This window comes from Panicum virgatum, chromosome 1N (genome assembly GCF_016808335.1).
Source record: "Panicum virgatum strain AP13 chromosome 1N, P.virgatum_v5, whole genome shotgun sequence".
Classification (NCBI taxonomy): Eukaryota; Viridiplantae; Streptophyta; class Magnoliopsida; order Poales; family Poaceae; genus Panicum; species Panicum virgatum.
Window position 1 is genome coordinate 15,354,628 of NC_053145.1, and position 21,191 is coordinate 15,375,818.

General features: G+C 46.3%; 3 protein-coding genes across 3 annotated transcripts; 1 reads left to right on the forward strand and 2 right to left on the reverse strand.

The window, feature by feature from the left end:
- Nucleotides 1-2,829: 2,829 nt before the first annotated feature.
- On the forward strand, nt 2,830-4,074 carry LOC120655298. Its single transcript, XM_039933053.1, has one exon. It carries the CDS (start codon nt 2,921-2,923, stop codon nt 3,308-3,310), a length of 390 nt encoding a protein of 129 aa, XP_039788987.1. The 5' UTR covers nt 2,830-2,920; the 3' UTR covers nt 3,311-4,074.
- A 407-nt stretch (nt 4,075-4,481) lies between these two features.
- LOC120655297 (high mobility group B protein 6-like) lies at nt 4,482-6,911 on the reverse strand. The gene is made up of 7 exons (XM_039933052.1): nt 6,443-6,911; nt 6,192-6,338; nt 5,713-6,108; nt 5,497-5,628; nt 5,301-5,405; nt 5,092-5,180; nt 4,482-4,995 (listed from the first exon to the last, which is right to left on the reverse strand). Exons 1-7 carry the CDS (start codon nt 6,839-6,841, stop codon nt 4,800-4,802), a joined length of 1,464 nt encoding a protein of 487 aa, XP_039788986.1. The 5' UTR covers nt 6,842-6,911; the 3' UTR covers nt 4,482-4,799.
- A 5,622-nt stretch (nt 6,912-12,533) lies between these two features.
- On the reverse strand, nt 12,534-17,826 carry LOC120655296 (protein ENHANCED DISEASE RESISTANCE 4-like). Its single transcript, XM_039933051.1, has 5 exons — nt 17,023-17,826; nt 13,636-15,700; nt 13,449-13,509; nt 13,144-13,367; nt 12,534-12,850 (listed from the first exon to the last, which is right to left on the reverse strand). The coding sequence occupies exons 1-5, from the start codon at nt 17,201-17,203 to the stop codon at nt 12,796-12,798; spliced, it is 2,586 nt and encodes an 861-aa protein (XP_039788985.1). The 5' UTR covers nt 17,204-17,826; the 3' UTR covers nt 12,534-12,795.
- Between the last annotated feature and the right edge of the window lie 3,365 nt (nt 17,827-21,191).

Below are 21,191 nucleotides of genomic sequence, written 5' to 3' on the forward strand. Positions count from 1 at the left end.
GCATCTATCTCATGGTATTATGGAGCATCACAACAGTATAGGGACAAATTTGACCGAGAAACAAAAGTGAGGGATCAAATTGGTCTTTTTAAAAGTTGAGGGACCAACTTGACACTTGGAATAAAGTTGAAGGATCAAAGTTGCTATTTTGCCGATAAGTTATGCATCGAGTAGTTTATCTCTCGCTCTGTTCATTTTTTACCCTAGCTTACTCATGAATTAAGTAAATCGGGACGTAGTTGATATAATCAATACTATCACTTTGCTCTTCATGCAAAATACACTCACAAATGATGGACGTCTTGAATGGAACTTGATCATAGTTGTATAATGATCCATTTTTTCAGAGCAAAGTTATATATTACCTCTAAAAAAATGACCAATCGACAACTGCGTTTTTGGATTTAATACCTTGCTGTGAAGCTGTTTTTGGATTTAATACCTTAATCAGAGGGCATGATGGTAAATGCGTCATAATGGAAGCCGAAATCCTTCAACTGTTATCCTTCTTCTTTCCTACATTCACAAAGAATAGTAGTATAGTACTCCTTCTGTTCCATAATATAGCTATTTTTAGGATTTTTTGAAGTCAAACCTTTAAACTTTCACTATGGATAGTAAAAGAATCATAAAGATTGATAGCACAAAAATGATTAATTGATTCAGAATGAAACCATCTCAACATGTAGCCTTTTATATTTAAAATTAATTATTTTTGGATATATTATTGATCAAATATGAAAATATATCACTTTAACCAAGTCTAAAAGTTGCTATATTTTGGGACGAAGATAGTACTAGTTTTTCTTTTTCATTTTGCAAACGGTTATAGATATATATGGGTCTATCAACCTGTGATATATAGAGTAATTTGGATTTTTTTATCATGGTGAATATAGGTAATTTAGAGGTGCATTTAGTGAGTTACTTTAGGTTATTTTTTAATAATAACAAAGGCGCGAGTGATTTGGAAGCAAATATTAAGGTTACTTTATATTACTTTCATAATTGTATAGATGAGTGATTTAGACAAGATTTAGGGGGCTATTTAATAATTATTTTTTTACAATGATAGAGGTGGGTAATCTGGATATAGATTTCAATGATTACTTTATTTAGACTAACTTTAATAATAGCAAAGGTGTGTAAACTTTTTTTGAAAATAATCTAGGTACAATGGCTATTGTTATCATTGATTATTAGAGTACTGAACTGATAGATGGGTGTTTCTTTTTTTCTAAGATTTTATTTGATTTATCTTTTTTCTAGCTCAACTAGTGAGGATTTACATGAATGTTCTAAAAACAGCCTCTAATTAATTAGTAATAGTAGAACAATGCATAAAGTCTCTTGAAGCGGTTCTCATCTCCTTCTCCAATGCGCTCGCCAGAAAAACTGGAGCTCAACCGTGATAATTAGCGGAATTTGAAGTGTATCCGTAGAAAAAGACCGCCCGTCTCTCACGTCCATCGCCCAATTTATCTAGCAGTAACTTCTTCTGAATAAGCATAATACTGAAGTCTTAAGAAATTCGTCTAGTCGTTGTCAGCGATAAAAAATCTGTGCATCATAGAGAATTTTATATATATATAAAGATCTTGAGCGGAGCACGTATGATGTGCGTTGTTTCTAGTTAGTGGGCTGTAGAGGCCGTAGGCCCCAATTTATACAGAAAGCCTTTTCCATGTCTGTGCGGGCCATAGGCCCAAAGTTATACGAGAAGCCCAAAATCCAACACAGGCCATTAGCCCAAAGGAGAAACGGGCCCAATCAGCAAACTTTTTTCAATGTCTGTTTCCTTTTTCCCTTCTTTTCTCACTTCTTTTTTTATAAATTACCACTATCTTAACTTTTAGTATTTTGCAATTAATTTATTTGTTTTTAGTTATTTGACTTTTGCATAACTGTGAACTTCAAGAAAACCTTAGATAAATCGTAGGTGCTGAACATGCCAGAGTATGTATTTTGCAGAGAGAGAGAGAGAGAGAGAGAGATGGGGAAATTATGATGATGTGATTACATTATATAACTTTTTATACCGGAATGTTTAACAACATATAGTACATATACAAAATTTGTAAGTGGACAAGTTTGGCAATCAATCACCAACATACTGATGCTGCATATATGAATTTCTGTGTATGTATTTTACTTTCTTTCTGCCATAGGGAAAACAGGTAGATTCGGGAATGTGCAAAGGTACAGACAGCTTACACCACGAAATACTTCTCTGAAAATGGTCGCCTCTGGTGTTGTCTGTGTGCTGACTTGTCGTTCGCCAAAGTGACGATTGCTTTTACCTCATAGTGTCATACATCTGGGATTTTTTTCTCTCTTCTAGCTAGGAGACTAGGGCCAATGGTTATGAGATGTCTTCGTTTGCAAGAAAACAGAGTACACTGAGCCTGACTGAACACGGATCGTGCCACGGGCAGCAAAGGCTGCACGGAGCACGAGCAAACCGAGAAGGAAGGGATACAACTCGATCATTGTCATCACCATGTTCATGTAGTCATGCGCCGTCATGGCGTCCACGAGCAACGAATGAAAATGAAGGGCCCAGTTTCCAATTATGTCACTGCATATGTAATCCACGGCGGCCGGCCGCCGCCAGATCGACCAGCTGCGGCTCCGGCCTTGGGCGCCACGCGATCAAGCTAACCGCGCCGTCATCGGACGCCCGCCGCTGCGCCGCCCGTGACACCGCCGGCCACCCTCGCTCACTTGCCGTCGTCGTCGACCTCCCGACCACACGCTGCGAGCTCACACCTCGACCTCACGTAATAGGAGTATAAAAACACACTGCCTAAACAGCGGGTAGCCAAGCGAAACGCCAAAAGATTCACGAGCTCGATCGATCCGCAGAGCCCAAACGCTAGCTCCAGCTCCGACCGAACCAAGAAGTACGGCGGCGCCCGGCATGCCGTGGTTCCCGGCGGTGCCACCGGCGCTGGCGGCGGCCGACGGCGGCCGGATCAAGAAGCAGCGCGCGGGGCTGCCGAAGCTGCTGCACAAGCTCTTCATCAAGGTGCTCCGCCTCCGGCCGGCGTCGGCGGCGGAGGAGTTCTACGGCTACCGGATGGCGCCGGGCGCCGGCGACGAGGAGTACTGCTACTACTACAGCTACGGCGGCGCGGGCGCGTCGTGGGCCGGCGTGCTCTCCTCCATCCCGGAGGAGGACGACAGCTCCGAGGAGGGCACGCCCGGCGTCGCCCCCGGCCCCGCCGTGCTCCGCAAGGCCAAGTCGGAGCGCTTCGCCGTCGGCCCGCCCGACGCCGCCACCGTCGTGCACGTCGAGGTCCTCCTCTAGGCCACGGAGCCGGCTCGCTGGCTGGCTGTCGTTGCAATGGGCGCCCGTATGAGGGTCCCCCGGCCGTTCGATCCTGATCCAACGACGGGTTTTTGAGGGGCCAAGTGCTCTAGCCATCCTCGCCCAGACACACTCGGAACTCCTGATCTTATGGTCCCCCAACCATCTCAAAGTTCATCGAACGGCTCCAAATCAAAGGCGCGATAGTATCTTGGCGCCTAATGTACAGTGACGACAAAGAGGATCCAAAAATCTACAGTTTTGTAAATTTCAAATTCAAAGTCGGTCTTGTTTGTCCGCCGAATTTTGTGTACTCTGATAACAGAATTTGTCATAACCATAAGAAAGTTTGGGTTGTGACTTGTGAGGCGGGATAATCGATCGACGAGGAGCACAAGATCTTCCATGAAAGTAAAAAAAAAAAGGTAAAGAGATAGAGAGATTATGTGCCATCATATAGGTTCATGGGTGTCAACTTTGGGCAGTACAAGTTGCTATCTTGTTTTGACATAATTAGTGATGTGGGTGTTTATGTTTATCCCACATTAGTGGACACTGTAGCTTAAGCTGGGCGGCTCTTGCTCACATGTTATTGTACCCTTTCAGGGGCTTTTCTTGTTTGCGTGTGATTGAGGGCAGAAGCCGCTCTGAATTCGCTTTTACTGGCAAAGCAGGCCTTCATGTGTACAAGTTGTCGAGGAAACTTTTTATCCACTTCTGTTATCACAGTTAAAGCTCAAAGTTATCACAGTGATCTTGCTCAACTGGGTACCGGTTAGCGTTGCACGTTGCGCAATAATTTGGTTTCACAAGATGTATAACCTTTTACTCTTTCAGTATCATTTTTTGGCCGTCCAAATAACATGGATACATCCACTTGTCGTACCATGAGTGGAATGGCTCGTGAACTCAGAAAAGCAGGATGATGCATGTCCTGTCTGCTATAAAGGAACTTTTGTTGAGGTTCAATGGGAAATGCATATGTATTTTAATGCAATTCTCAGCTTCCAACATCAAAAACTAATCAACTGTTTTCACTTATCACAGACGTGGTGTTTCATATATACTATTTAGCAGTGTTAGTGAAAATTTTCATACCAAACAGAACCTTGTTGGTATGAGAAACAAGTTACTCCCATAGTCCTATGGATGTGTACGAACGCAGGACGGGGGTATCAAGTCTTCACTACCATTTCAGTTGATCAGAACTTTTAAGCAAACCTGAAACCTTGATGACTTGCCAACCTTGCTGAAATTTCTCGACCTGTTGCAACCATAAACTGCCACAAAAACCTAACCAGTTCAAATTGTTCAAGAATGAAGGAAGCAACATCTACTGCAACTGCGCCAACTAAACTGACCCAAAGCTAAGACTCACACCAAGTCATCTACCACACCAGGATTCAGAGAAGAGAATCCTTATTAGAGAAGTTCAACCCAATCCGTCAGTTGAACTGCATCGCGGCAGGTGAAGGAATCTGTTGTCCTGTCAAGCGGACGAGCTGTGGGCCTTGGTATACTCCTCCATCTCCTTCTTGTATGCCGCCATGGCTGGTGCGGCCTTATCGTTCCACATCTGCCGCTCCTCGCTGCTCAGCTCCTTCCACTTCACCGAGATGAGGGCGTTCAGGGTTGAGTTATTGATGCCAGCGCGCTCCTCGAGCAGTTGCTTCCTCGCTTCCTTGCTGAAAATTACAAAAATTCAGGAAATTCAGCACACTTCGAAATGACTTTACACTGTGAAATCATATGTTGCCATGCAAAGGGGATTTGTGTCCAACCTGAAAAGAATGAAGGAAGAGGCAGGCTTCTTGGGCCTGTTGGGATCAGCGTTCTCCTGCTTCTTCTTTTGGCGCTTTTCTTTGGTTTTCTGTTCAAGAACAAGCGGTTATTAGATCAAAATCAGCATACGTTTCTTATATAAATCAAAATCTTGTCCCAAAAACTGTTATATAACATGTATGCAGACGCGAATGGAGCTTCATTGTACCTTGATGATGTTGTCTGCCTTCTCCTTTTTCTTAAGCAGCTGAAGAGCCTCTTGCTTCATGATTTTCTTCTGCTCCTCCTCTTCTTTCTCCAGGCTCGCAGCTTCCTGATACAGTTTGCAAGCTTCGCATTAGATATCTCTCGTTCAGCATAGGAAGAAAAATATTTGAACTACAGGGTGTTTATAGTTTCGGTACCTCAATCTTCTTCTGCTTGTACACCTCCATCTGCTTGTGGTATTCCTCCTTCTGCTTCTTGGCGACTTCCTCATAGGGAGCCTTCTGAGCCTCTGTCATGTTCTTCCACTCCTCTCCCGTGATCTTGCCAATCTGTGAGAACACAAGAATTTCACATCAGAATACTCTGCATCCAAACAACGTCAAATCATGAGACAAACCAGAACAGTCAATCACCTCAGGCACGTTCTTCTTCTCCGCGACCAGCGCGGCGCGCCTCTCCTGCGAGTACACGAAGTAGGCCGACATGGGCTGCTTGGGCTTGGAGGGGTCCTTGTCCTTCTTGCTGTTCTTCCTCTTCCCCTTCTTGCCGTCGCCCTCCTCGGCCTCCTGCCTGAACTTGAGGTACTGCTCTAGCAGCTCCTTGGCGGTCCACTGCATCTGCTGCTCCTCGAGCAGCTTCATGGCCTCGGCCTCGCGCTTCTCCTTGCCGACCACCTGCAGGTAGGCCTCCTTCTCCTGCCGGTACCGCTCCTCGTAGGGCTGCTTCTCCTCGGCGCCCAGCGCCTTCCACTTGGCGCCCAGCGTGTTGGACACCTCCTTGAAGTCGGCCTCCGGGTTCTCCTTCTTGATCTGGAAAAGCCATGGGCGAGGCAACTCGTCAAACACCTGGCGGGCGAGCAGGAAAAAGGGGAGGGAATCGAACGGAATCTCACCTCGACCCATTGGTCCTTGATCCAGAGAACATACGCAGGGCAGGGCTTCTTCCTCTCCAGGCCGGCCTTGCCCTTGCCCTTCTTCTTCTTGCCCTTGTCGTCCGCGTCCTGCTCCTTGTCAAGCAGCGACTTGACGAGAGGAAGGCTCTGCAGGAGAAAATCAATCCGGATGAATCAGACGAATCCGAATCATGACGAACTGCAACGAGATCTGATTCGAAAGTTGAAAACCGAGAGATCTGAGAACGTACCACGGTGGGCTTGAACTCCTTGGCGCGCTGCACCTTCCTGAGCTCGGCCTGGAGGCGCTCCCGCTCCTTCTCCTTGGTCTCGATCTCCTCCTCCTTCTTCCGGATGACCTCGTCCCGCTCCCGCACCATCTCCTCCGCCTTCTCCTTCTCCAGCCGCAGCCGCTCCAGCATCCCCTGCAGCTCCGCCACGTCGTCCACGACGGCCGCCGCAGCCTTGGCGGCCTTGCCGCTCCTGGCCGGCGCCCGCTTCGCCTTCTGCGCGGAGGAGGCCGAGAGGTCCCCGGCCTGGGCGGCGGCCTTCCCGGCGGAGATGTTGGCCTCGTTGTCGAGCACGGCCACGAGCGCCTTGCGGCCCCGGCCGCCGCCCCTCTTGTTGCTCCCTGCCGCGACAGTCGCCATGGGGTCTCGAGCCGGAGGAGGAGGAGGAAGAAGACGGAGGCGGCGCCGGCGTCGACGAGGTGGTGGAGGCGGCGGCTGTGTCGGTGATCCGATCCTCGGTTTGACTTGATGACTTTATAGGAAGGGAGGCGGCAACGGTCAGAAATTTTGAAATTTGAACGGGAGGTGACGTCGGCGCGTGGGGGCGCGTGCAACGGCTAACCCGGCGAGTCGCTGGCGGGTGGGCCTAGTAGGCGCTGGGAAGCTGCCAGGAAGGCGCGTCCGCTTGTGTGGATCCTGTGATTGCCTTCCATACTTGTTTGAAGTATGCCAATACATATGAAAAAAGTCTATATAACCCCCAACGTATCAATGGTGGATCACATCACCCCCTGAACTACAAAATCGGATTTCTAAACCCCTCACCTTTGCAAAACCAGATATTTAGCCCCTAGGGTGGTTTTACAGCCCGATTGCTACAGTAGCCTGGTTTTATTTTTTATTTTTATTTATTTTTGCTGAATCTTTAAAAGATCATAATAAATCATAGAAAAATTATAAAATAAAAAAATTAATTTTGTTGGACTCCACATGAGTAGATCTATACAATGAGTATATAATATAGTATGTTTTAGTACCAATTTTTTGCTGTAGCTTTAGATCTATGCTTTTCTGTATGGAATAATTTATAGATGGAGCTTCTATGGTCCTATTGTGGTGAAATTTTTATAGTGGACTAATTATAGTATGTTTTTACTGTAGTAAAAATTTCATACTCATTGGATCATATATAACTTAGTTATAGATAAAGCATAGATTTAACAAACATAAACCTAAATAAAGTTATAACTAAGATATACATGATCCAATGAGTATGAAATTTTTACTGCAGTTCAATAATACAATAATTCTCTCACAGTAAAAATTTCACCACAGTTGGACCACAAAAAATACATCTATGGATTATTCCGATTAATTGCAGTAAAGTATAGATCTAAAACTACAACAAAAACTTTGTGCTAAAGCATACCATATTATATATTCACTGTGTAGATCTACTCACATGAAGTCCAATAAAATTAAATTTTCTATTTTATAATTTTTATGTGATTTACTATAATTTTTTAAAGATTCAATGAAAATAAATAAAAAGGAAAAAAACAAAACCGCGCCACTGTAGCAAAACCGGGCTGCAAAACCACTCTGGGGGGTTAAATGTCCGGTTTTGCAAAGGTGAGGGTGTTAGAAACCCGGTTTTATAGTTCAGGGGGTAATGTGATCCACCATTGATATGTTAGGGGGTTATATAGACTTTTTCCAACAAAAAACTATAAGAAGGGCGGCCCAACGACCAGCCACTAATCACCCAAGATGCTCAGCAGGTGCCGGGCACCCGCAACGCCCCAAGCCCCCGCCTCCTGCTTTATTTTTGTCAGAAGCGCTATCGTCGAGGACTCGCGCCAGTCAAAAATTCTTGCGTTCCTCTCCTTCCAGATCTCCCAGTTTACCAACAGGAGGAGTGACCTGAGCGCCTTATTCGGAACGTTCCGAAGCTTTCCCATGAAGTGCCACCATTCATCGACCGAATGTGTGATCGCCCAATGACGTGGGTCCAGCTGTTGGTATTGCACCCAAACAGCGATCAGGCTCCACAGTCGTTTTGTAGTATTATTTAACCTGAAACATCCAATAAAAAGAATCCAGGCTCACAGCTTTTTATGTATTGTTGATGTTTAGATCATTTTCGGGACCACAATCTAATGGTGTAAACATGAAGAATACATGGCTAGCATATTTAAAAAGGTCAGTATTACAATATTTTTCTCCCTCTCACAATTCTAATGGATGAAAAAAGAGAAATCGCCACAACAGACAAGATTTTGAGAAGCTAAATTTAACCAAGTTCTATTTTACATGGCGGAATAATGTTCTAGGAAGCTCCGGTCCGCTTCCAGCACCATCATCCTCCCACTGACTGCATGCTATGAGGAGATGAGTAAGCAAGCAGAGTGCGGCATCCTTCCATGTCACAGCGAACTCCTCATTTAGGTCATGGCCAGCAACCCAAAAACAGACACCAACGATCAATTTAGTTTCTTCCAGATTTTCATGTACACCACCAGGGCTCATAGGAGAATTAGATGGATCTGACGAGGCTGGAGAGTTTATGGACTATTGGAGCTTTAGCACGAGGACATGCACATGAGGCTTACATCAAACCGACTAAATGTCTCATGAAACATTCCTGGTGAAATATGACACTCTGAATTTTCCCATATATATTGAATGATCGAATAAGTCATCTGCAGATCATGTCCAATGGAAATGGGTAGCATATAACTTATGTCCTGATATGGCAGTCCAATGTCTTATTTTTTTAAGAAAATCAGTAGAGCTTCCCCTACTGGTTAAATATATTTATGAATGTTTGCACTGGCATGACTGAAACTGCACAAAATAACAGAATGGCAGCACACTGAGTAACTATGCAGAATCTGGCGATCACAGACTGTTCATCATATAAATAAATAAAAAGTCAAAGGAAATGAATCAATGTAAATAAGGTACCATACACAAATGCATTTTGTATCCGAAAGAACTGATTAAAGTAATAAAATAAGCTCAATGGTGCATAATTTGAAGGATACATGTTGACATTGGAGAATTGACACTTTCAACAATTCAACCCACAGAGATTAACGAAGGCACCAAGTACATACATCCATCGTCAGTTCATCATCTTCCTAGGAACAGAAAGCAACAAAAACTTACTAAAAAGAATTATTTTGTGAATTAAGGATGCAACATCAAAATGAAAGAAAGACATTGTTAGTGCTTGATGATGCCATCAATACAAGCTCTCTAACTTTGTATCTGTCCCAGTGCATATTTTCTTAGCTGAGACTGGGATCTCAGTGTCAAGCTGTCGAGCAGAAGAAGGAATACATGAACCACATTCTTTGACAGACATGCACACAGTCCATTAGGAAAATTCAAATTTTTTACCTCAACATTAATTAATTAACTAAAAGTATAAGTTGCCAAATTGGACTGAACAATTTGATCTATCCAATTTGGTGGATTGACAGAGAACAATGCACAACTTGCTCAGAAAATTTTTAGCTTTAATTCATGGGCAGCAAGGGCACCATTGGGAATCTACGAATTAAGAACTAACCACATAAATAACTCATCACATTACATTGGAGCCGGACACCGAGAAATTAATCAGCTAGCTACATCAATAAGTTGGTGATTGCCACCTTACTTATGTATTCATCAATCAGACGTCCACATAGCCTAAATTAAGGAAACAGATTATTCAATTAGAATTCAGAAATAATATTTAAACATGTGATGGCAGTAGGTGTGAATGATAGTCAGATTGATGATGATAGTCTCTTGTCCCAAACCTTGTGAACCAGCCATCCGGTCATCTATCCTCCCAAACTTCGTGAAGAAAATAATTTTGGACCTTTCATGTCATTTAGCATCCTCAATTGAGAAAATGTCATTGGCTCACTGCTTTCTTACACATTTGAGTTCTCCCTGGACGTTTCCTTGAATATGTGAGCTCAAACTTCTTGAATCAAGATTATGCAGAAAAAAAATCGCAAAGGAAATAAATTACAAAAGGTGAGGATATTAAATGGGTAAGGATGGATTCGGATCGGATACAGATGAAATCGGATCCGAATGTCACTTTTTACCACATTTTAATCCGGATACGAATGCGAATGCGAATGCGGATCTCATCGGATACGAATACAAAACGGATAGTTCAAATCCGGATTCGAATCCGGATACTTTTTTGATTTGAAACATAGAGCTATCACGAGTATTAATTTATTTTGTCAACAATTTTATAGTAGATCAAAATCATTATACAAGTAGGGAGTAAAGGATTAGAAGATAGCTAATAAAAAAAGAATATAATTATCTATATATAGCTTTTATATTAAATCTATAATAATTAATTAAATAAATAATTAATTTGACTCGTATAAAATAATTTTAATCATGAAATAAATATATTAAATAGTTAAAGTTAATTTTTTATATCATTACTAATTTTAATAAATATATTATTAGTTATCTAGCTTTCTAAATAATTTAAATAGTGTACATCATTAAGTAATTAGGTATAAAGATAAGTTTAAGATTGTATCATTATTCACTTTTTCTTTGCGGATACGAACGGATACGGATGTGATCGGATATTCCTCGAATACGAATATGGAATCGGATAGAGAAAAGTTCTCAAAGTCGGATTCGGATGCATCCATATGACATCCATATTAAAATCGAATACGAATACATATATCCATATTTACATTTTAAACGGATACGAATACAGATAATTCGGATGTTCAGCCATCCGGATCCATCCTTATAAATGGGACAAGAGAAAATGACCTTACTTATGGAAAGATTCATCAGTATCTGCAAATTGGACTGCAATTTCAGCATCCAATAGTGGAGTGGAGGTCAATGAAGGCGGGAGCAGTGCCAGGGAGGTGGCCGCGGACGCTGGAACACGGGCACCCTGGCAGGGACCTAGCGTCGAACACCTTGCGGGCGTCATCACCAGAAGCTCGATGGTTGTGACAGGAACCACCTAGGCAGCATCCCGTGGTGGAGGATGCCAGGAAAGTCGTTGGGTTTCGCCTGCCAAGAAGGAGGTGCCGAACAAGGGTTGGCGGCGGCCAGGAGGAAATAGGAATCTCCATAAAAAATTAACTCCACAACTCAGATCCTGCACCCGCGAATACCCCTCACTCCTAATGACGTCACGGCCACCAGCCAGGCCTTGGGGCGGCCGGACTCTTGTTTCCACGGCGGCTTCCAGATTCGATCTTTTTAGTAGTGTGAGATGTGAGATGTCTTTTTTTTTGAAAAACCAGATTGTATTTCATTTATTTATATAACAAACTACATTCCATTGCTTACAAAAATATCTCCGGGTAAAACTAAAAATACATGTAGGTCCTTGTAAGCTCCACCTTGTCATCTTCATCAACGACAATCGGAGCCACCTCTGCTGACAGATGAACACGACGAGCTTGCAGCTTGAAACTGGTCCCCATCTCGATGAAGAAGCTTTAAAGTTTTTTGATGCCGCAACGATTGGCACATCGAAAGCTTCGATCTATACTTGGAACGTTGAACGCACAGGCAGTATTTGACGGCCATTGGCCGTCACATCGCCGAAAGCTCCAGGAACAGCCGTCTCAAGCGACGCAGGCGACCCCGAGTCGTCGGCCGATAAAGCAACCAAAAAGGGAAAAGACCGCCGCAGCGGGAAAGCAAACACCAACCCGATTTCTCGAATAAGTGGACAACATACCTCCAACCTGTGATGCAGAAGAAGCCGCCACATTCGTCGCCTTCATCCACATTACCATAGAGGGAAACTAGACTTCGCATCGGCAGCACCAAAACGAAGAACACTAACTCTAACCTAGCAAGCCCTAAAATAATAGGATAGGTAATATACATCGGCCGCCGACCCTGCAGCCCCTCGCCATCTCCGGTGCCGGAACGGCTACCGGAGGCGAGGAGGCACCGGCGGAATCGACGCCGAGAAGGCAATCGCCTCCTCTCCGCTTTGACGTGATTTAGCTTTGACGTGCTGTAGCTAGAGGATAAGGACGGAAGGATCGAGAGTCTGTGCTAATGTAGATGTGAGAGATGAGAGAACGAACGTAAGGGCTTGCTGCGTCAGTCAATGAATGAGCTGATTCCATCGCTAAATAGGCCGTGGAAATAAGTAGCTTGGGCTCACGGACAGTAACTAGCTCGAGCCAGTAAAATTACATCATCACTCAACCACACAACACTCCAATCAAAAGGCCCTCCACAGATGGAACGATTCCGGGCAGGGTTAGAAGGTAGAACATAACATCAACAATCTATAGCAAAAGACGCTGCGGCGCACAGCAGAGCCTCCGGATTTCAAGCCGCTTTCCAGCCTCTCACAGAAGGACCCTGGGGACTCGCATCCCGAACCCACGCTTCATCTTCTCAACCCTGTTTTTCAACAAAAAAAAAATGAGGTTACAGAACCATAGATTACTCAGACCTCAGCGAGTTCATGTCAACGAAATTTAGTTCAAATCAAACAGGTAGCAGTATCCAAGAATTCATATACTTGCTTATTTGGATCCTACATGATCGAAGAAACAAGTGTATTTCTCAAAGGACAATAAATTGTGTATAGTAACGGCAGCTGCAGCTACTCAAGATAATCGGTCGTCGCTCATGAGAAGGAAAACTCCTGAATAAAAGGACTGGACGATTGTGAGCTGTTGTAAATTACTTACGTTGGTGCAAGTTTGCCAAGGCAGTACAGCTCTTCACCGGATACTTCGTCAGATACTTTACCAGAAATCTCAACCCTGTATGATCTGTCAGGAGAATCTGGAAGCCCACGACCCACGAGTAAATCCAAGTCCTTCTGGTGAAGTTCTCGCCCGTTGATGAACACGCCTGTATTTCCTCCGGCACAGTTCTTGGGCATAGGATAGTTAAATTCCGGAATATATGGCTGCAACACAGAGATCCAGTTAAAAGCTTTGGTCAAGGTATGACTAGGGTACAACATCGCACAAAGTATAAACTTGCTTACAGGTATCATGCCAAGGCAAGACTGTCCCATAACACCCCAGAATCCAGCGCGGTAATCATACCTGTAGGATATCAGAATAATTTTAAGTACCATTGTTGCCAAACTTTATATTTTAGAAAAGGAACTACAATGTCAGTAAAGAAACCTAGAAGGCAAATGCATACAAAAGGTGTAAGTGTAATCATACCAGTATTCGCCAGGATAGATTGGCCCAGCTATCTTCTCAGCCTTCCTGACAGCACGATCAGAGATAGGATAGCCATTGATGAACACTTTTGCTCTCCCATTGCCCATGCCACCGTTAATTTTAAAGCTCTTCTTTATCAGGCTGGAGAAAAAAGAATCACCCGATTTTGTGGCCCTGGGGTGGTCGGCATATTGTGCCCCATCACCTGGATCTTGAGTGTACTCAGGATCATCATACTCATCGTCTGTCAAGTCTAGCACACTTGCTACAGGTACATCTTTCACTGTGCTTGGCTTGAAACTTTCAGTTAACACACCCTTTTCATGTTCAGACCGGGTACTTCGGCTTCCTTTGCCTGACCCATCAACCGCTCTCTCTGACGAAGAATATCCAAAATGATCGCGAAGGGGTAAACTTGGAACACGGTTAACCACTTCAGCATCAGGAGGAAGGCCCCTAGAACCAGCAGAGTTCTTCTGTGAATTAGATCTTGCTGGGCTATCATCATCTTCAGAAATGCTGACAGAAGATGATATGCTTTGCATTTTGTCTGCTTCACTTGAATTTGAGGGTAGATCTTTTTCCTGAGAGCAATGACTGCATACAGAAAAACTATAAGATGGAAGCAATCTCTCATCGGCAGTGTGTCTACTTCCTTGGCCATTGTTGGAGCAATTTTTACTTGCAGGCGATAAGTGTGAAACTGGTGTAGGTGCTGAAACATCCAGCCTGCTTCCATCAAGTCTGACCACAATTGCATGCGAGCATGACCCACAACGTAACTTATACTCATCTTTTCCCAGCGAGATAGACTTCTTGGGAAGCTGCAGCACTTCATAGCAATTGTAGCATATGGTGAAAGGGGCACCATTGACAATTGGTTCGCAAGTCTCTGCAGGTTTTTTACTCAGGGTGGCCCTCATGTGATTGCGCCGCATCAGACCATTCATACCTCTTGAATTGTAGTTCTGTGCACCAAACATCACTGGACCTTCTACAGGGTACAAGCTAGGATTGTTCATAAGATATGGTGCCCTACGATGGTTGAAACCCAGTGGAGCCCCATGAACAGGTAGGAATTCACGGTGGTAACAGTGTAAGCAAGAGCATGCTGGCTGATGGTAGAAGCCGTCATGGTGGTAAGAGATCAGAGGGTCAGGGTCATACTGTCCATGGAAATAATTATCGAAGTTTCTCCATGGATACGAACCAACAGGGTAGCTAGGAGCCGCTATGTGTGCGACAGGTTCCCCATACCCATGAAGATCTTGCTGTACGGACATTGGAGGATAAGCAGGAGGAACACCAGGTGTGTGGCCATTCAAGGATGGTGAACACTGAGAGCCATTACGTTGTAACTGAGGTGAACCATACCGCAATCGACTCAAGCGCTCATTAGGATTGTAAGCGCTTGCAGCATCTACCACTCTATTTGTTGAAGCACTCCCACTTGGCTTGTCAGAAATCTCACAGGATCTCTGTACCTGATCCCTCAACTCATCAAGAATCCGCAAAAGCTCAGAGCGGTCTTTCTCAAGGCCACCGACTCTGCTAGGACCGTCTGAATTCCTGCTGTTGCCAACCTCACCATTGGCATGCCTATATCCCGGCTTCATAGTATACTCAGATGGACCTTCTCCGGGGTAAGCATTAGGAGGAGGAATGCTGTTAACCACAGACCTTGGAGATTTGTCTCTTGCCCTAGCTGGCTGTTTCACTTCTCCTTTCTCTTCATGACATATGCGCCGGTATTTGCCCTCCCGAACTTCCCTGCTCACATCTCTAAGCGCAGGTTCAAGCTTCAGGGCACTGCTGGGTGCACAAGTAGCTTGGCTATCATTGAAACTGAATCCAGATTGGCTGGGTGCAGTGGCCATTCTGTTGGGTACAAATCTCTCCTCTGGCCTACCTTCAACTTTATTGGTGTCTACTTCTGGGACAGCACAACGAGCTTCAGATGTAGCTTCGCCGTTCTTTTCTGGTAAACTTTCAAGCACTTCAAGATACTTCACATGTTCACCATCAGACTTCTCTGAAGAAGTATCAGATGCTGAGTTCTTCTTTGCTGCAAAATGGTTCAGAGGAGGAATGTGATCTTTCATGCCACTAAACATTAAAAAAAACACCAGCTGATCACGATGAACAGAATACTTACAAACTTTTTTTTAATGAGAAGTTAGGATCCAAGGAAAAGTGCGCAAATTACGCCAACTCATAACTATATTTTGTGTAACAACACAGCATCTTAAGGTCAAATTTATGTAACAGCTAACAAGTAAGCATCACCTAAACTAATGGCAAATGATACACAGGGTAATTAAAAAGGGAGCACAGAATTGCAAGTGAACTAGTTTAAATAGTTGTGTCCAATCATTTTCATATTTTAAAATGCATCGAGACTCTTCAAATAAGAATTAGACTTTCCAGACACTTTCTAAGTTGCAAGTAGGGGTGGTAACGGATCATGGCCCCATCCTCTCTTCAAAATCCAACTTGACCCTTATATACTTTTAACTCAGAAATGAAAAAAAAGCCGATCCTGCTAGGGCCTGGGCTCTTAGATTATCTAAGCTAAAATTAAGTCCCTCTGCCACCCCTAGTTGCAAGAAATTTGCAATGCAGACGTTCAAGAAAGAGATATGCAAGCCAATAATACTGAAGACAGGAATTCATCCGCTTGCAGCCAAGATGACTTGCACATATTTAAATAAGGTCAAGAAAGATTCCTTTCATTTAACAAAGAACCCTTGTTGCTTAACGCACCAAAAAATAACCAACAGCAACTTGAATCAAGGGGAATGTCCCACAAGATAAACCCATGTAATCTGAGCAGAAACAAGGAAAAAAGTGGGGATGAAGAAGAAATTGCCCACGAGTTCCAGGGATTTGGGCACTGAAACTGTTAGCAGGCTGTCAAAAAAAAAAAGATTCGTCGCAAAATTACTAGAAAATGAATCACCAAAGACGGAAGCTTTTTCTGTGTACAAATCTGCAGGAAGTCGCGAATTACAGCAAAGGAAGCCAGACGGAAGAGCATTTGACAAATGGGAACTAGAAGAAAAGGGAGAGAGAGCAAAACTGCCAAAGAAAACAAGAAAAAAATGGAATCTTTTGGAACTCAGAAGAGGACGAAATGAGCTGGTCATATCCGCGTCCCAGGAAGCCGTCCAACCCGAGAGCAGCTGCAGCAGCAGTCCCCACTTACCAGCTTCAAAAAATCAATCATGAATGGTGTTTTGTTCGAAAATCAGCGAGAAGAATCCCCTTGTTGCGAGCTGATTATTCAGCGGTTGGTCGGGAAACTTGCTGATTCACAGGAAAAGAAATGCAGAAGGGACAGACGAGCGATTGCAGGGGGAGGGTGGGAGACGGCGGGGAGCGCAGTACCTTGGAGCGTCGCGCCGCAGCCGCCGCAGACGTAGACGGAGTAATTGGGCAGCTCCGGCAGGAGCTTGTCGCACTTGGGGCAGCGCACCACCCGTATCTGCTGCTGCTGCTGCGGAGGCGGCGGCGGCCGGTGCTCCGCCGCCGAGGCGGCGCTCTGCTGCTGCTCGTCGTCGCCGTCCATGCACAATGCCGCCGCTCGGGTCCTTCCCTCGTCCCGCGGGGAGAGTCGCTCACGGCCGCAACCTCCGACACCTCATTGGAGACAAGGGGGGAGCACGCCGGGAAAGCGAGCGCGGAGCAGGAGCTGGGCGGGAGCAGAGGAGGAGGAGGAGGAGCAGTGCGCAGGAACGCCCGTCACGGCAGGGGAGCAAGAAGATGGCAGGAGCGTCGCTGACAGGGAACCGAGGTACGGGACGGGCAGGTGCGCGCAGCCGGCACGACGCGACGCAGGGAGAATGCAGGGGGAGGGGGAGGGACCGAGGGAGAAGAAGAGGGCGAGGAGGAGGAGGGGAGGCTGGCGACCGTGACGAGGCGCCGCTTTTTCTCCTCTCCCGCGCGGGAGGTGGTGGGTCGGCCGGCTGGCTTTGGGGAGCACACAGCTTGGCCAGCCAAATGCCCTCCCGGCTCAGGCGGGCAAAGCAAAGCAAAGCTCCCTCCTTTCCTTTGCTTTGCTGCTGCTCACAGCCCCCCGGTCAGTGAGGCCCTCGGGTCTCCAACTTTCGCTGCCGCCTTTCGTCTCCCTGTCTCTCTCTCCTGTTTCTTCTAGCTGTTGGGTTTGCTTGCTGGGTAGGGGCGCTGGCGGGTGACGCAGCAGCAGAGGGAGAGGGGTTGGGGGATAATTAAAGAGCGGGGGTACGGTGAAATGTTTGTTTTAAGGAAAGTGCAGTGGAGCCCTGCTCTGCTCAACTACACGGTACCTCTCCCTCACCTGTCGCGTTCCTCAGGGTAACTGATACATGTCTCCAGCAGAATAGGCATTCACCGGATGCATTTTGCATCGGAGGAGAAAGACGAGTTAAAAATGATCTCCCTCTTTTCTTTGAGGCATCACCTCCGCCGCCGTCCGAGGGAGCGCCTCCTCCCTCACCTCCGCGCCGCGAGGCCTCCTCCTCCCTCTCCTCCAGCTCACGGCAAATCGCGGAGCGCGGCCTCGGCGGCAAATCCGGGTCCGTTGGCGCGCTGCCCCCTCCCCTACGCCCTCCACCGGCTCCCTCCATCTCCGGCTCCGGATTGAGCAGCCCAAACGTTGGAGCTCACGCTACTCCACCGGCCGCGGCGCCCTTCTCCTCCTCCGATTTGCGCACCTCCACGGCGGCGGTGTCGCGGCGCTTGACATGGGCCCCTCCACGGCGGCGGCGTCACGGCACTCAACGGGGAGGAGGGAGGATCTCCACGGCGGCGGCGGCGCGGCGCTCGACGGGGGCGGCGTCACAGCGTCACGGCTGTCCCTCCTCTCCCTCCTCTGCACCGAGCTACGCCGCCTCTCCCTCCTCTGCATCGAGCTCCTCTTCACCGAGCACCGAGCCCCGCGGCCGAGCTCCTTTGCACCGAGCCCCGCGGCCGAGCGTCGGTGGAGGCTGGGAGCGCGGAGGGGGAAGCGGCATGGGGTTTGGGTTTGGGGACGAGGGCGACGGGTAGCTTGGCGGCAGTGGATGAGGTGGAGGAGCAGGGGCGGAGCGGCCGATTCGAGCTCCGCCGCCACCGAATCGAACTCTGTCGGTGGATGGGCTGGCCGGCGCCCCTCCCCATGGTTTTTGCCTCGCGGCGAATGCTTTCGTTGTTGGAGTGACCTAATTTTTGCCTCTCGAATTTTACTGTTCATGCGAGGCAAAGGGTACTTTGCCTTCCCATTTTGCCCTATTTTGTTGGACTACCCTTTGCCTTCCCATTTTGCACTATTTTGTTGGACTCAGTCTCAGACGATGTACCCTGCTGGCGTAGATTGTTGACGATACCCACCCACAGCATCTTCGTGGACTGGATGGAAACAACTTCCGTACACTTTACTCGCAAAAATGCAATTATAGAATCTTACCGTTCAAAACTAGTTCAAATTTAATTAAAAGTAAACAGCAGTAGCAGTTATATCTCCAAACAAATTTATTATAAAAATACATCCCATAGCTAATTTTATTTTATGTATTTTGTATCACGAATGTTATTATACAACTTTAGCCAAAATTCAAACAGTTTGACTTGTTGAAAAGCGAGAATTGGATTTTCTTTTTTTATTTGATCGTAGGCAGCAGTAGCGTGCGAAAATTCATTTATATATATGTACCAAGCATTTATAGAGTTGGCAAAAAATTGGGCTCCCAGAATTTTTGCGAGCGAAACGATTTGCACCAAAGGTTTATAGTGACAAAAGATAGACACTTAGGGGCTGTTTGGTTTCGCAAAATTTTTTTAAGTATCTATCACATCAAAAAAGTATCTTTATCATTTATGAGTATTAAATAAAATTTATATATACAATTTTTTTCAACAGATGGGTGCTAATTCGCGAGACGAATCTAATGAGCCTAATTAATCAATGATTTGCTACAGTAATCATCCGCTAGTTATGAATAATATACCTCACTAGATTTGTCTTGCAATTTAACTCCAGGATTCTGCAATTATTTTTAGAGTAAAATGCACCAGAGGTCCATAAATTTGTAGGTGGGTGTCACTTAGATCCATAAACTTCAAAATTGTATTTTTGGGTCCATAAACTTGTAATTTGTGTCACTTAGGTCCACGAATTATAAAAGTTGAGGAATGTTGAGTACTCTGTCCTGTCTGTGATGAGTGAATTGTCAACCGTGCGGTGTGATCGTGCGCTTGGTCTTTGGATTGCAGGTACACGGGCGTCGAGTGTCGACGGGGAGCTGCCGTGGAGATGCTGTGGCCGATGGACCGTGTGGTGGATGGCGGTGAAGGGCAGCCGAGACCGGAGCTCGGACCGGGCGGCAGCTGTGGCGTCCACTCCTGGATCGAGGGCGCAAGTGGCGACGGAAGGCGGGTTTCTTGGTTTGCGCCACAAAACCAAGGAGGCGGACGGCGGTTGAAGACGCCAAGTCGTGGAGGCACGGGCGTCGGTCTCGGGACTGACGGAGGCGACGTGCGTCGACGGCGTCTAGGGCCTCGCTGCGGGCGAGGAGGTGACGGGCGTCGGGCGGTGTCTAGGGCCGTCAGAAGGCCGAGGCGGGAACGACGTCTAGGGCCACGGCGTGGAGGCGGGAATCTTCCCGCGCGTGAGGTTTTGGCGGTTTTCTCAAAACTGGCCACCTATCCGGGTTTCGCGGACCCCTCAAAACCACGGACCTGATCTTCATCAAGATGGCGGCATCGTAGCAAAGACTTCGAGTCGAAGAAAGAAGCTCCGTCGTCGGATGAGATTGTGTACAGGGGGTGCTGCAGGCCAACCGGTCTGACCGGTCCCTGGCACCGGTCTGACCGGTCTAACCAACCGGTCTGACCGGTCCAGCGTATCGGTCTGACCGGTCCCGCGGGTATAAATACCCCTTCACTTGTGTTAGGTTAATTGCGGCTTTTCTAATCTGTTCGTGGACTCTTCTGTTCTCCAGGCCGCCGCCCCTGTGTTCCTCTCCCTCTGTTCCTCTCTTTAGAGTAGGTTTTGATTATGGATTTGTGAGACCTTGTATTGGATTTAATTGGGAAAGGAGGCCCCATACTCCTTGTGCCCTCTGGGCTTTTGAATCAATCCAATCTCGTCGTTTTTGTGCCCATTTGTGACGGAATTTGGTTTCGCTTTTGGTGCACACGATTGCGACGGTTCCATGAGCTCTTTGTTGTGATTCTCGTGCTTCTGATCTTGTCCCAAACCCTCTGGAATCACAAGCTCATCAGAATTGAAGTTCTTGAGTATTTGAGAAAACCCCAATCCCTTTTGATCTCCCCCATAATTCTCAAGATTCGTTGATCTTTAGGACGAGATCTTTTGGGGATATGTTCACGGGGTAGGGGCGAAGCAATCCCCCAAGTTTCATCGATTTTCGTGGTCGTTTGGTCGAGATTCACCGTTTGAATCAAAGTTTTTCGGGGTTTTCTGGGTGCCACCGGTCAGACCGGTAGGCAAGACCGGTCAGACAGGTCTGCTAGATTTTGAACAGCCGCGACCGGTCAGACCGGTCTAGTGCACCGTCAGACCGGTTCTGGCAGGTCAG